The sequence below is a fragment of the Dendropsophus ebraccatus genome, chromosome 1, assembly GCF_027789765.1.
Source record: "Dendropsophus ebraccatus isolate aDenEbr1 chromosome 1, aDenEbr1.pat, whole genome shotgun sequence".
NCBI classification, from domain to species: Eukaryota; Metazoa; Chordata; class Amphibia; order Anura; family Hylidae; genus Dendropsophus; species Dendropsophus ebraccatus.
This window is the reverse complement of record NC_091454.1, coordinates 174,436,763-174,451,540: the sequence shown is the minus strand read 5'-3', so window position 1 is coordinate 174,451,540 and position 14,778 is coordinate 174,436,763. Positions and strand designations below refer to the sequence as shown.

General features: G+C 41.2%; 1 protein-coding gene across 3 annotated transcripts in view; it reads left to right on the top strand.

The window, feature by feature from the left end:
- The window catches only part of AGBL1 (AGBL carboxypeptidase 1), a 449,865-nt gene that overhangs the window by 21,178 nt on the left and 413,909 nt on the right, over positions 1-14,778 (top strand). For all 3 annotated transcript variants that reach the window (XM_069956680.1, XM_069956679.1, XM_069956678.1), the window contains exon 2: positions 13,554-13,617. In XM_069956680.1, the coding sequence (XP_069812781.1) occupies positions 13,554-13,617 (64 nt within the window). The remainder of the gene's footprint in view (positions 1-13,553; positions 13,618-14,778) is intronic.

Sequence of the window (14,778 nt, the reverse complement as noted above, 5' to 3'; positions counted from 1 at the left end):
TATCTGTGTGCAGACAAACCTTGAATGGCCTTAGCCAGAGTCCTTAAAACATTGTTTGACTCATAGATTCTCAATGTGCACCTGTTAATATGAAGCCTCTACGAATCCCCAACAGCAGAATCAATTTGTTTTTATTGGCTGGAGTCCAGCACGCAGACATTCATTTTGTGAGTAGATTGGCTTACGACAGCAATAGTGACTGGCTTATTTGTCCGACGTACTAACATCTATATTGGGTATAATACTGCAGTCTATAGAAACTTTTCTTAATCTTCACAAAAAACACAAAAAGTAATTTACATTTGGGAATCCTGGTTCTTACAAGACACATTTACCTGCCTGTCTTGCTCCTTCTTGAATGGTAACATCACATAACCAGTAATTTCAGGGATTGAACATGGCAAGCGAAATATTCACTGCTGTTTCCTCAAACCAGACGGTTGTTAGGGGAGCCGGCGTCCCTACCTATCGGCTGGCTGGGATGCTGGAACCACTGGCTAATGTTGTTGCCACGGCTGGGGCTTTACCGCCCCCAGTCGAGTGGCTTGGGTGTATGCTATTGTAATCATGCTAACTGGCAGCTGAACCAGTTAGCATGTGCTGGAGTGCTGGATTACCAGTCCCCAATCATGTCCCTGGGGCTGGGACTCCCGCCTCCATAAAACCACTCCCCTGACTGTGATTCCCTGCCTGCGATAATCGTTCACTAGTGTATCTTGACCTAGCTTTTCCCTGCATAGTATTACTGGTATTCTGACTTTCTGGCTTGTGACTTTTGACTTCTCTTCTGGATTACATTTTTTGTACTGCACTGGACGGTTCTTGCTGACATAGGACTCCTGATCATTCTCTACTGTGTTTTTGTCTATCTTGTCTTTGTTCTGTGTTCACTCATACAGGATCAGAGACCTTCGACCAGTTGTCCACTGCTGTCTAGGGCTGTTGAGGCAAATAGGCAGGGACAGGGGGCTATACCTGCCCCTTGTTGTCCCCTATCCTGAATATATATATATATATATATATATATATATATATATATATATATATATATATATATATGTGCTCAAAAACACCACTGTGTTTTCTCTTTATAAATCATAACCAAAAACATCCAAATAACCCTGATTAAAGGTTTACATACCCCAGTTCTTATTATTGTGTATTGCCCCCTCTAGCATCAATGACAGCTTGAGATCTTTTGTGGTAGTTGTGGATGAGGCTCTTTATTTTCTCAGATGGTAAAGCTGCCCATACTTCTTGGCAAAAAGCCTCCAGTTCCTGGACTGTTCTGCAGGAACTGTGCTCTTCAGATCTCCCCAGAGTGGCTCAATGAGACTGAAATCAGGAGAGTGAGATGGCCACTCTAGAGCCTTCACTTTGATCTGATATCCAAGAAATTGATAATACCCTTTTCTAATAATAATGAATGAAGCAGGCTGGCAGGGGGTGGTCTGGATCTGTGTTCTGGGGGTGCTCCCACCCCTCCATCCGTGGTCTCAATAGTCTCACTGGACATTGGAGCACGTAGTTAACTGCACAGAAATGACGCAGAGGAAGAAGGTAAGAGACATACCTTCTTCCTCTGTGTCTTCTGTGCAATTAGGAGATATCAGCAGGTTACATTTGTCATTCGTCTAACCCGCTGATAGTTCCTCTTTAAATGGTCTTATAGTCTGTAAATATGAAAAAACTATGTATTCCATCTTGTCGGAAAAAGGCCTCTTTCTCCACTTATCAACATTTGATTAACTATAAAACTGTAAAGAGTCCATCCTAAGGGACGAGGTGGAATACCACTGGTAATACCACTAGTTTGAGTTATGTTATCCATACAAAACTATGGAGAGAAAGTGGGAGGAATTTGAAAAAGAATGTCACCCCCTTACTGCCTATAGAGCTAGGGGCACTGTGAATAGATATCAATAAAATAATTCAAAACATACCTTTATTGCATTTTTTTTAAATTATTTACATGAAAAAAATAAAATAAAATTGGTCTGTTAAAAGTGTCAAGGAGGTGGGGATATTTCCCCCCAATCCCTAGCACCAATAGACCTCACTGTGCTGTATTATTTGCCTGTTTGTGTGATGAACAACATGCACTTTACAACGGTCTAGGGAACACAGGCAACACGTTCTGAAAGCTTTTATTGCTATTAGAGTTGAGAGCAACTCGAGTATACTTGAGAATGATTATTCAGCATTTGAATGCCAGTGGCTGAAGACGTTGGATGCAGCCCTAGGGAGTCCTGGAAAACATGGATACAGTCATAGGCTATGTTTACACTACGTAAGTTCTGCATAAATCACGGCCGTTGTTACAACAGCCATGATTTCTCTGGGACTTACATAGTGCTGCAGGCTGAGGGAATCCCGGCCGGAGTGTATACACATAGTAAACACTCTGGCTGGGATTCCCAGCGGCGCCAAAGAAAACTGACGTGTCAGTTTTCTGTGGCCGCTATTCAGTAAATAGCGGCCACAGAAAAAACTGTCAATTCACACAACGGAGTGAGCGGCTCCGGCCGCACGCTCCATTGTGTGCTGTGGGGAGTTCTGACCGGCCAGTCTTATACAACATGTGACCATAGCCATAGGTTGTATCCATGTTTTCACAGACTCCCTAGGGCTGCATTCAACTTCTTTAAACACAGGCATTCAAATGCTGAATGATCATTCTCAAACATGCTTGAGTTGCACTCATCTCTAATTGCTACAGTATCTATCCAGTAGAGCCACAAGCTTGATAGGCGGTCAGGGGGTGAAAGATTCTCTTTAACTGCAAAGTGTAGCAATGGAAGTGGGAGATAAACTGGGACATGTGGCACATAAACATTATCTGGCTGACAGATCTAGTGTCATATCTTACCCCATGCTTGATTTATAGCTTATACTGCCCATTACTGTATTCTACTCCTGTTTATGAGAGGGCATTAGATGAAATAGAGGACCAAGGTTGTCTCCTCTGTGGGTCTGCTGTGTATTGGAAACATCATAGCAGCTTGTCTCTACACACTAGCTCAGGGACAACTAAAAATGCCACATACAACATAGGGTATATAGTAGCCAGAAATAGTTCCAGATATACACACACAGGACAGCTTATCTGGAAAAGTGTGTTGAAAGGATGGTGACCATTTCATACTAGAAGACCAACATTAGCGGATAGTCTTGTTTGATGTAAATGTGACTGCCTGCCTCAGCTTTCTTTCCATTCCTTCCTTGCATACAGTATGACAGGGTAGAGTGTTTTAGCGTGTGATTTCTTCTCGTAGTAGTATGAGAAGGAGGTGGGAATTCCTTTTAAGATGCTTTGAAATGTGCCGTCTTTATACTGGAGCATTAGCTACTGTTATTTCATTTATTTTAATTACAGTTTAAGTGAGTTCATGTAGTCTCAGTTCTCTTGACACATGTGAGATAGCCATACCACTGCCTACGGATCCCTTGAGAACAGAGAAGATTTTCATTGTGGGAACATGAGCTACGTATTAATTTCAAAGTGATACACATGTTTGGAATAAACTTGGCAAGAGCACTCCAGGGAGAATTTTGTGTTTTGGGATGTAATGAAAATAGCTATTTCTACTATTGTCTGTAAACAAACTATGGGATTACTGGAAATTAAAACTCATTATATTCAACAATGGTTTTTTTTTTTTTAACAACTAAATGCTAGGATTTAAAAGAGAAAAAAAAAATACAAAAACTTTTCATCCTAAGAGGCTTCTTCAGTATAAGAAAAAGAAAAAGTGCTTCATTTCTACAAATGGTCCTATTTAGGTCTATGGGCTTTATTTAGCATTGCAGTTCACCATTCACCTAATCTTATGATTAAAAAGGATATCTGGAGAGCAGGAAAAGTCCTGTCCTCCACTTCCTCCTTCTGTGCTGATACTTTCGCAGACAAGAGGGCAGAGAGAGCATGTTGCAGGCAGTGATCAATAGGTGCCCGACATAACTGAAGTCACTGACATAGGGCAGCTATTAGACATTGCACGCGGGCGTGATTTCACCAACATGCAATGCCTGCAGCACCTGCAAAATGCTCCGGCTTCCATCTCGTCTGCAAAAGTATCAGGAGGGACAGGCAGATGGAAGAAATCGATAGCCAGAAAGGAGAAAAGGTAGGACTTTTTCTGCTCTCTAAATATATCCCCTTTAACACAGTTACTGTATTTCAGAATCAATGCCATACTTACCAGTGGGTTGGTGGCATTGCATGTTGGTAGCTTCATCAACATGCAATGCCTGCAGTATCTGCAGCATGCTCCCACTTCTCTCTCGTCTGTATAAGTATCAGCACGGACAGACAGATGGAGGAAGTGGAGAGACAGAGAGGAGAAAAAGTAGGACCTTTCCTGCACTCCAGATATGCCCTTTAACATAGTTACTGTATTTCAGAACCAATGCCATACTTACCAGTGGGTTGATGGGTTGGTGGCATTGCATGTTGGTAACTTAACCAACATGCAATGCCTGCAGTGTCTGCAGCATGCTCCCACTTCTCTCTCGTCCATAGAAGTATCAGCATGGACAGGCAGATAGAGGAAGTGGAGAGACAGAGAGGAGAAAAAGTAGGACCTTTCCTGCTCTCTAGATATGCCTTTAACATAGTTACTGTATTTCAGGACCAATGCCATACTTACCAGTGGGTTGATGGGTTGGTGGCATTGCATGTTGGTAACTTCACCAACATGCAATGCCTGCAGTGTCTGCAGCATGCTTCCACTTCTCTCTCGTCCATTGAAGTATCAGCATGGACAGGCAGATAGAGGAAGTGGAGAGACAGAGAGGAGAAAAAGTAGGACCTTTCCTGCTCTCTAGATATGCCCTTTAACATAGTTACTGTATTTCAGGACCAATGCCATACTTACCAGTGGGTTGATGGGTTGGTGGCATTGCATGTTGGTAACTTCATCAACATGCAATGCCTGCAGTGTCTGCAGCATGCTTCCACTTCTCTCTCGTCCATAGAAGTATCAGCATGGACAGGCAGATAGAGGAAGTGGAGAGACAGAGAGGAGAAAAAGTAGGACCTTTCCTGCTCTCTAGATATGCCCTTTAACATAGTTACTGTATTTCAGGACCAATGCCATACTTACCAGTGGGTTGATGGGTTGGTGGCATTGCATGTTGGTAACTTCACCAACATGCAATGCCTGCAGTGTCTGCAGCATGCTCCCAATTTTCTCTCGTCCATTGAAGTATCAGCATGGACAGGCAGATAGAGGAAGTGGAGAGACAGAGAGGAGAAAAAGTAGGACCTTTCCTGCTCTCTAGATATGCCCTTTAACATAGTTACTGTATTTCAGGACCAATGCCATACTTACCAGTGGGTTGATGGGTTGGTGGCATTGCATGTTGGTAACTTCACCAACATGCAATGCCTGCAGTGTCTGCAGCATGCTTCCACTTCTCTCTCGTCCATTGAAGTATCAGCATGGACAGGCAGATAGAGGAAGTGGAGAGACAGAGAGGAGAAAAAGTAGGACCTTTCCTGCTCTCTAGATATGCCCTTTAACATAGTTACTGTATTTCAGGACCAATGCCATACTTACCAGTGGGTTGATGGGTTGGTGGCATTGCATGTTGGTAACTTCATCAACATGCAATGCCTGCAGTGTCTGCAGCATGCTTCCACTTCTCTCTCGTCCATTGAAGTATCAGCATGGACAGGCAGATAGAGGAAGTGGAGAGACAGAGAGGAGAAAAAGTAGGACCTTTCCTGCTCTCTAGATATGCCCTTTAACATAGTTACTGTATTTCAGGACCAATGCCATACTACTCAATAGTTTGTGTTTGGTATTGATGTTCAGTCTTAACTGTAATGCCTGGAGTGAAGCTCAGGTGAATACTGCATAGTCATCCACATCATTTTCACTGTGATTTTTACCTTGCACAAAATTTTGTCTACTACACAGAAGATTCTTTGACTTACCTAGATTTATCTAGTCAAAATTTTAGGACAGATTTCGATTTTATATAACAGAAAGCGAACACTAACATGATGCATTCAATGGGATTATCTGGCTCTGCCTTGTTAATCACTAGTGATAGAAAATAAAAATATAAAGGTTCCAGAAAAGAACCGAAACATTAAGATGTTACAGCTACAAATGAAATCTTATATGTTTCATGGAGATTAGGTATGAAAATCATTTTAAGGCATATTGAAAATGTTACATGTAAATTGCACACAGTATCCACTACGTGTATTTACCATCAGACAACACATTGCATTGAATTGTATATGTGCCCTTTACAGCAAAAGGTTATCTGTTATTCCAGCATATAACTCGCAGTTAATGAGTTTAATTAGAATATAATCTGTTTCTCGGTTGCTGTGATTGACACATCTTATGTTCTATGGACCGAATGAGTTTTTATAAGACATTTTTATCATAGCAGTATATCATCTACAACAAACCATGGCAGATAAAACTAAAACAAAAAGGGATAGATCCTAAAAAAATGACTAAATGCACATCATTTTGTAGGTACCAGCTGTGTTTCAGACGTCATTTTAACACCAAAAGTGGCCATCTATTGATAGTGACGGCCACAAATGATGTCCATAGTCATTATTTATGCCTATCATTATCAACAGACGGCCGTCTTTCAGCGCTACAATGACGTCTGCCCGGAAAGAACATAGCCATAAAGTAAGAAGAGAAGATCTTTGAATTTCATTAAATGGTAAAATGTCAATTCACGTTCAGTTCAGTTTTGCATCCATAATAATTAGAGATGTAAACTTAAAGGAGAAGTCCAGCCAAAATGAAAAATTCAGGGCCGGCAGTAGATTGTGGGTTCATAATAAAGATTCTATACTTACCCTCTCTGCTCCCACAGCGTTGCATCACAAGCTCAGTGACCACCCCTGGGCCCCAGTTTCTTCCAGGTTCCGGCATTGTCACGAACCAGCGGGAACAGCCCCAGTCAGTGATGCAGCGGTGTCCCTCCCAAGTCACTGACTGGCTAAGCTGGGTCATTACCTAGCAGGAGCTGTGGGAAGCCTGACGGGACACATGAGTGATGAAGCAGCACTGCGGGGTATGGTGACAGGTAAGTATATTTTCTTTATTCTGTTGCCGCATCCCCCTGCTGGCCCTGGACTTTTCATTTTAGTTGGACTTTTTCTTTCAGGTATTTCTTCTGGGGCTGTTTGCGCCTCAAAAAAGATTGTGTAATAACATTAGCTGTAACAACAAATAATGACATAAATACATACGATTATGTGAAGAACTGTTTTAAAAAAATATAAGACAACTAAAAAAGGGTTTTAAATTCTAGGAAAACAAATGTAAAGCACCTCCCATGAGCTGGTGTAAATCCATGGGGGATCTCCAATTCTCACCAATCTAAGCCAGGGTACCAGTACCTGCAGGATGAGTAGTCAGTGTTTTTCAGTAACATGCTTGATATCTTGTAGTGTGCGTAGTATAACTAACCAAGGTGAGCGCTTTTACTTGGATCATTATTTTCTAAACAGCACATTGGTTTGTGCCTTTTTCTCAGCTTTTTCACAGTTTTCTGACTATCCGTTGACATAAAACTCTCATACAAGACTCGGCATCAAACTAGCGGTTAAGTTATATAGTATGTTTGTTCTGTGGTTTAAGTTCAATGTACCTGGTTAAATTTCTTACATAATGAACATAACGTAACCTTCCAATAATATTCACTCTGGACCATAGTGTAATGGTACTGTAGAAGAATTAGTACTGCAGTATTGTGTCTAGCGGAGTTCACATAAAGATAATGCTACTAAAATAAAGTTTTTATGTCTCCTGTGCTGTTGAATTTATTTATGTTACGTTTAGGCAGTGAGTTATCTTCATTTGCTCTCCTTACGCTTGTCACACGTCCGACCCTGCTGCTTTGACAGATAAAACACTCCTTAAAAATGTTTCATTGACAGGTTTATTTGGTGTTAGTGGTTACAGGAGAGGGAAACCTGAATTAAATACATATTGTATATTTGCATCTGTCCTGTGAATCCTTCCCATTATATCCATTACATATACATAAATAGACAAGCACAATCTATCTATCTATCTATCTGTATATATTTGTTACTAATATACAGTAGATGTCGGCTCATTACCCAGGGCAGAGATTTGGGCCACTGGTTGACTGTGGGAACCTGAGCAATTTTTGCTGACTGAGCAGAACTCTTGACAGATGGATGATACAGAACTTTGTACAGTAAGATCTCTGGGGTTACATGATCCTTGTCAGCTGTGTATACTTCTCTCAATGGATTAGATGTTACTTGGCCAAGATGAAGCTTTCCATCCTGCATCTCTAAATAGAATCTTCTACGTCTCTTTACTTTTTCTGGACCCCCGCAGTTGGGTCATTTTAGCTCCAGTAACATGTTTACTTATAGGAAAGTAACACTGCAATCCTTATGGTGGCTATTCATCATCTCTGAGACCAATATAGAATTTTTTAGATGTGAAGCCAGCTTCTTCAGGAGTCTACCTTGTAATTGTGCTTACGAAGGCATTCAGTGATGAAAGTCCAGCATGCATGTAAGGGGCTAGCACCCCAATGGCATGTCATAGACACTTGTTATAGGAACAAGGAGTATTTTTTATTTCTTCTCACAGAAAGGCATGCCAAAGCTCAGTGATGACAGTCACAATGGTACACAAGGTTAATGGTTACATTCACACATAGTGTGAACAGTAGAATAGTTGTAGAGTGTCCAGCTGTCTATTGCTGGGGACCAGAGGATTGTGCACCATACTACAAATTCCCCTGGGAGTAAGGTTACACCTAAGATGTCTGATGGCCAAACCTTCTGTATTAGTGTGGGACAAAAGGAAACTATCTCCTATCACAGCTTGGCCCACTGAACCTTATTTTGAAATCGCTAGGCCATAACCTTTTTATTGAATTTCTCCTGCCCAACTATGGCTATGTGAATGCAGTATGTACACTACCTGTAGAGTTTTGTCTGATCCATTTATGCGCTACATATTATATTTTGTCTAGCTGCTACCTATTTAAAGGGCTGTCAGAGAAGCAGAGGATGCCTGAAGCCTTCTGCTCCCTAGTGCACAATTCTGGTAATTATCTTTTTTGGAAATAGGCCTTCCGAGACATGAAAGGGGTGGAGGCATACCCTGTTTACTGCATACAGGTGAAATCATGCCCACCCACAATGTCCAACCAATAGCTGCATGACGTTGTCACAAGAGTCTGTAATAACACAAAAAATTTGAACAGTTTTTCTTTTGTCAGTACTACAATGTATTTTGACCAAACCAGTCCTCAGTACACTGTTAAACTTGCTTGGATGAACAAAGCTTCAGATTTTTTTATTTTTTATTTTAAAGGTTTGCTGTGAATCAGCCAGGGGCTTGATTAGGATTTGACGGCTAATTTAGATTTGTCCTTAAGGCCCTATTACACCAAGCGACTATCGGCCATATTTGGCTCCGGCGCATCATTGTTTGGTGTAATAGCTCATGTTCAAAGGCAATGACAAGCCGACATACACAATGTTGGTTGATTATTATCTTTGAACATGTTAAAAAAGAACGACAATGATAGTGACGGTCTGTGGGCTGTTGCAATAGAAGTGGCGGCAGCAGACCGCCGCTATCTTCTATGGATCAACCGGATAATCCAAAGATGAAGGGAGCAAAGAGCAAGCAAGTGCTGACGTGACAGGTTGGCGCTTGCTTACTCCTTAATATTATGTTGTGTAATAGGACCCTTACACCTGCCAGGGCTGGTGCAGTGTATCCAGCCCAGTAATTTTAAAGTGACTGTACCACCAGGCCCAGGCTGAAACACTGGAGGCGGGCCAACCCACCCTTAGTGGGAGGAAACCCTAGCCCCTCTATGATAGGGTTCCATTGATTGTAATGGAGTCACATCATGGAGGGGCTGGGGTTTCAGCCTGGGCCTGGTGAGTTAATATCTCACACAGCAGAATCTCAGACTCCACAAAGCCTAAACTGAAAATACAGCCATATTTGTGCCTTGAAAAGCAGTGTAAACCTACCCCAAGGCTTTAATCACTTGCTGCCTTTGATTTAACCCATAATATGTTTCATGGTGGTTGACTAGGCCCAGACCTCCAGTTACATTTCAGCAGGTCTCTCTACTACTCATACATCCTACTGCTTACACGCTTAGTCAGGCAACAAACACTCACATGACTGGACACACTTCAGCTTCACTTACAGATGTGGCAGGGCAACACTTTTGCTGTTGCAGCATCCAAGTCAGCACAACACACCAAAACAATGAACCCCCTCCCACCACGCACCACCCTTAAGAGACCCCTCTTACTTCTTTAAGATGGATTTGTTAAATACACTTCCACCGAAAATGGCTACATCAAGACAATATCTGCCAGATCCTATTCTACACACTTATGTGGTGCCCCAAAGTCTGTAGGGTACAAAAGCATCAAACTATACAATACAGTTACTTACACTAACATTAATAATCAATACTCTTTCAATACAAACATAATAGTAGTTTTTAGAAGTGGGAAAAGTATGGAATGCTTACGGTTCACTATTAGTACAAGCATCTCCATCAGGCTGATCACAGTCTATTCAATTGAGTCTATTTCTACTGTCTTATTTAAGTCCCATTGTCTGGATTAACAAGGCTCAGCTGCTGATTGCTGTCCATTAATGGCTATTCTTCTCCATAGCATGACGACCACACAGTCATTTGTAATGTCAAGAGCAGTTGTCATAACACCACTCACGTTATGGGTCAGTGACGCTTTCATGAAAAAAATATCTTCCTCCTCCGTTTTACTTAGAAGTTAAGTACCAGGCACTATGAGGGAAACAAAGGCAGCTGGGAACTATTGTTTTTCAATTGTCAATGACAACTGCAAATGGAGAAGTTATTGTGATGCCCTGCTGAGATTAAGGACATATGAATCACAGTATTCTATTAAAGGCTGATAAAACATCATAGTTAAAATATAGAAATATTCTTCACATGAAACAGTGTTCATCCTTGTTCAATTTGCACATGTAAAAGATTGTAAGCCCTCGCGGGCAGGGTCCTCTTCCCCATGTATCAGTCTGCCATCTGCCTTCATGTAATATATTTTGATCTTGTAATGTTCTCGTTAGTTACCCCTGTCGCCTGTATAGCGCTCTGGAATTAAGTGCGCTCTATAAATAAATAAATAAATAGATAAATAATAATAATAATAATAATAATAATAATAATAATAATAGAGGGTTAAGAGGAAAGTAAGGCTGAGAAGCAGTTTGCCATGCTGTGTAAAAACTGTCGGACTCATTGGAGTGCCTAAAATGCCTTCTTTAAAGTAAGTGTGACAAAGTAGTTACACTTCACTACACTTATGACCATTCATATGATGTATTGTTAGGCACACACACACCATAAAAATGACGGATGTTTTTATTGGATGGAAAATAGCTTAAGTCTGTGTTCTCACCATGGGATCAAGCCAGTCGTCTTGAAATATTATTCCTAATAGTGATCATGATCACAAGACACCCACCTTTCCTTGCTATGTTATAGCCTAAGGCCGGGTTTACACAATTTATTTTTTTAATTACTAACGGCTGTTGTTGCAGATCGCAACAGCGGCCGCTATTTATTGAAAAAATACATTGCATTGTTTTCTATGAAATCCCGGCCACAGTGTATGCACTATGTATACACTTTGGCTGGGATTCCATGCGGCCACACACAAAATTGACAGTGCAGACAATGTAAAGTCTGGTTCCGGACGCACTTTACATTGTCTGAAATGGCTAATTGGAAAGCGGGCAAACATGTATGCACACGCATTGAAATTGTAAAGTAATTAAGTTCATTCAGCCGGTACTGCAGTACCAACCAGGTTAAACTTCACAGAGAGCCGTGTCACAGAACGGACGCTGTCATACAGTGTGTGAACTTAGCCTTAGGCTATGTTCACACAACGTGAGAGACCGGGCGTTCCATGACCCTGGACGGGTCACGGAATGGCTGGTCTCTGCACGGATCATCCCAACGGTACAGCAGTACCGGCCGGATGATCTTTTGGCCGCAGGGTTTTGATGCGGGCATCAGAACCTCCCTTAGCACACAGTGAACTGCGGCCGCAGAAAACTGACATGTCAGTTATTTGCAGCACCGCACGGGATCTCGGCCGGAGTGTATATGATGTGTATACACTCCGGCCGGGATCCCATTGAAGCAGAGGCAGTGTTCAACTCCACAGAAAGTTTGGTTGTTGTTGCTGATGGCAACACAACGTATAGAGACTGGCCGTTTCATAACTGCAGTACCGGACGGATGATCTTTTGGCCGCAGGGTCCTGATGCGGGCGCATCAGCGCGCGCTCGCATCAAAACCTCCCATAGCACACAGTGAAGCTTGCGGCCGAAGCTGCTCGCTTCACTGTGTGAACTGACAGGGTTTTCTATGGCCACAATTCACTGAATTGCGGCGGCAGAAAACTCACATGTCAGTTGTTTGCAGGATCCCGGCCAGAGCGTATACGATGTGTGTACGGCCAGGCTGGTATACGATAGTAGCAGAGGCAATGTGCACACATATGTAAAGTACGGTCGTTGTTGCCGATGGCAACAACGGATGTACTTTTACGTAGTGTGAACATAGACTTAAATTGCAATCTCTTTAATAGTAAAGTATGGTGTTCAAACAAAATACAATAAATAAAAAGCCCATATGCCATTTTCGGCTTTTTACCCACAGCACATCACACATTGCAGTAAATCAGTTATGAAGGTAAACCTAAGCTGACTATGTAGAAGTCATTAAAATTAATGGAAATCATGCCTGTCCATGCAACAATATGATAGTATCTCATTTTGCCAATGTATCCGTGCCATTTTGTCAAGCTAGAAGATAGATATAGATCGATAGATATATAGATACATATATATATATAAATTTATTTTATTTTATTATTTTTTTTAACCCTGCCTTGAGTTTCAGTATTTTAAAACAAAAGTACCTTTGGTGGCATATTTATTTATATATTTTTTTAAATAAACAACATGCATTTTTGTCTGCCATTTTTCAAGTTCTGTAGTAAAGCCTATAAGAAAAAAAAATACATGAAACAGACAGAGAACATGCTGCCAAATAAAAATAAGCCACAAAAGCCAAAGTACTGCAAAAATGGTTTGTATGTAGTGCATTTAATATTTCACTGTTGACTTAAACATAACATCTGGCTGCAGAAATAAAATGCTAAAAAAAGCTGTTTACCGAGCTACCAAATGGTGTTTGTAAAAGCCGCCTGTTTGTGTCCTCTGTCAGTCCAAAGGGGCTATGTTTCTACTTTATCTCCTGAAAAAGCTGCTGAGTTTCCTAAAATCCTCAAGGGTTAAACTGCCGGCATACTGGAGTAAACATCTGCGTGAGCAAAATGTAAAGTGAATATTGAATATGAAATTGATTACTAGAAGTTATTGAAGAAAAAAACATAAGCCGCTTCTTTCTTAGGAAATGCTAAGAAAGAAAAGCTACACGTCCCAGAAGGTCAATGTAATGTGTCTATTTTCTTCTCATAACAGAACTCGTGCGAAAAAGATGTAACCCTGAATATCCTGAGTGTATTAAGTGAATTGCTGTCTGCTGGTAAGTGACCACACTGCATTAGTGTTTTATTGCAGCTGATGTTCTTAGAAATGATAGGGCTGTAAGAACACATTACTCCCAATATGAAGCGACTACGCCCGCCATACTATGGATAATGATTTCAATAGATTGGGCTTTCTTTCAACCTAAACAAAAATAGCTTCCCATAGCGCCTGAACCAGACTCGTGCAGTTGCTTAGAGAGGGTTATTATTAACCATCTATCGTTTTCAAGCATGCGGCAGTATGAATACTTACGGTATAGATTATTTTTCCTAGATCTTTTATAGGGTCTGTTGGTTAGTTCACCTATAGTATGTATAGTTGTTTGTTCAGGTATTTATTTAGTAAAAACTATTTATACCTTGTGTAGAATTTTAAAAGGATTAAACTAGGAACTACTGTAACTATAGGAATATCCAAGTCCATACACTGGTCACCTTGATTTTGTTTTATTGACTTAAGGTGTGCATGATGGTGTATAGGCCTCCTTTACCTGAGCACCACAAGGTGCTTGGTCGAGCATCGAGCACTATGCTTGACCGAGCTTGCTCGCTCAACACCAGCCCGTACAATAAAAGACATAATAATTTTTCTTTATATAACGCAGACAGATTTTGCAGTACTTTGCAATTCTGGGGGTACAAATATAGACAAAAATCTGATATTACAGAGATATACGTATAATTATCAGCCATACATGAGGAGTGAGGGCTCTGCTCGCATGCATGAGCTTGCAGACATAATGACTAAGATGCAGAAAGTGACCATTAAGGTAATGAATGATTCTCATCATAATGACTAATGAAATATGATGTCAATTTGATGACATTCTCACAACAGTTATGAAGTCATAGGGCATGTGATTCAAATCGATGATGTCACTCCTTATTTAACCTTAAAGGGCATGCTTAGGCATGGGAAACATTTGATGTAATACTGTAATACTAGAAAATAATAAAGATGTTATTCTCACATTTCCCCTGCTAACCACAGCCACTTCCGAGATGACTTGTCTCAGTGGCATTGGCAGTCCCCTGAGCCAATCACTGACTGAGACGGGACAGCGCCATGGCCAGTGATTGGCTAAGTGGGCTGTCACTGCCGAGATGATTTTGTCTCGAAAGTAGTGGCAGCTGTGGTCAGCGGGGGACCCAGAGAT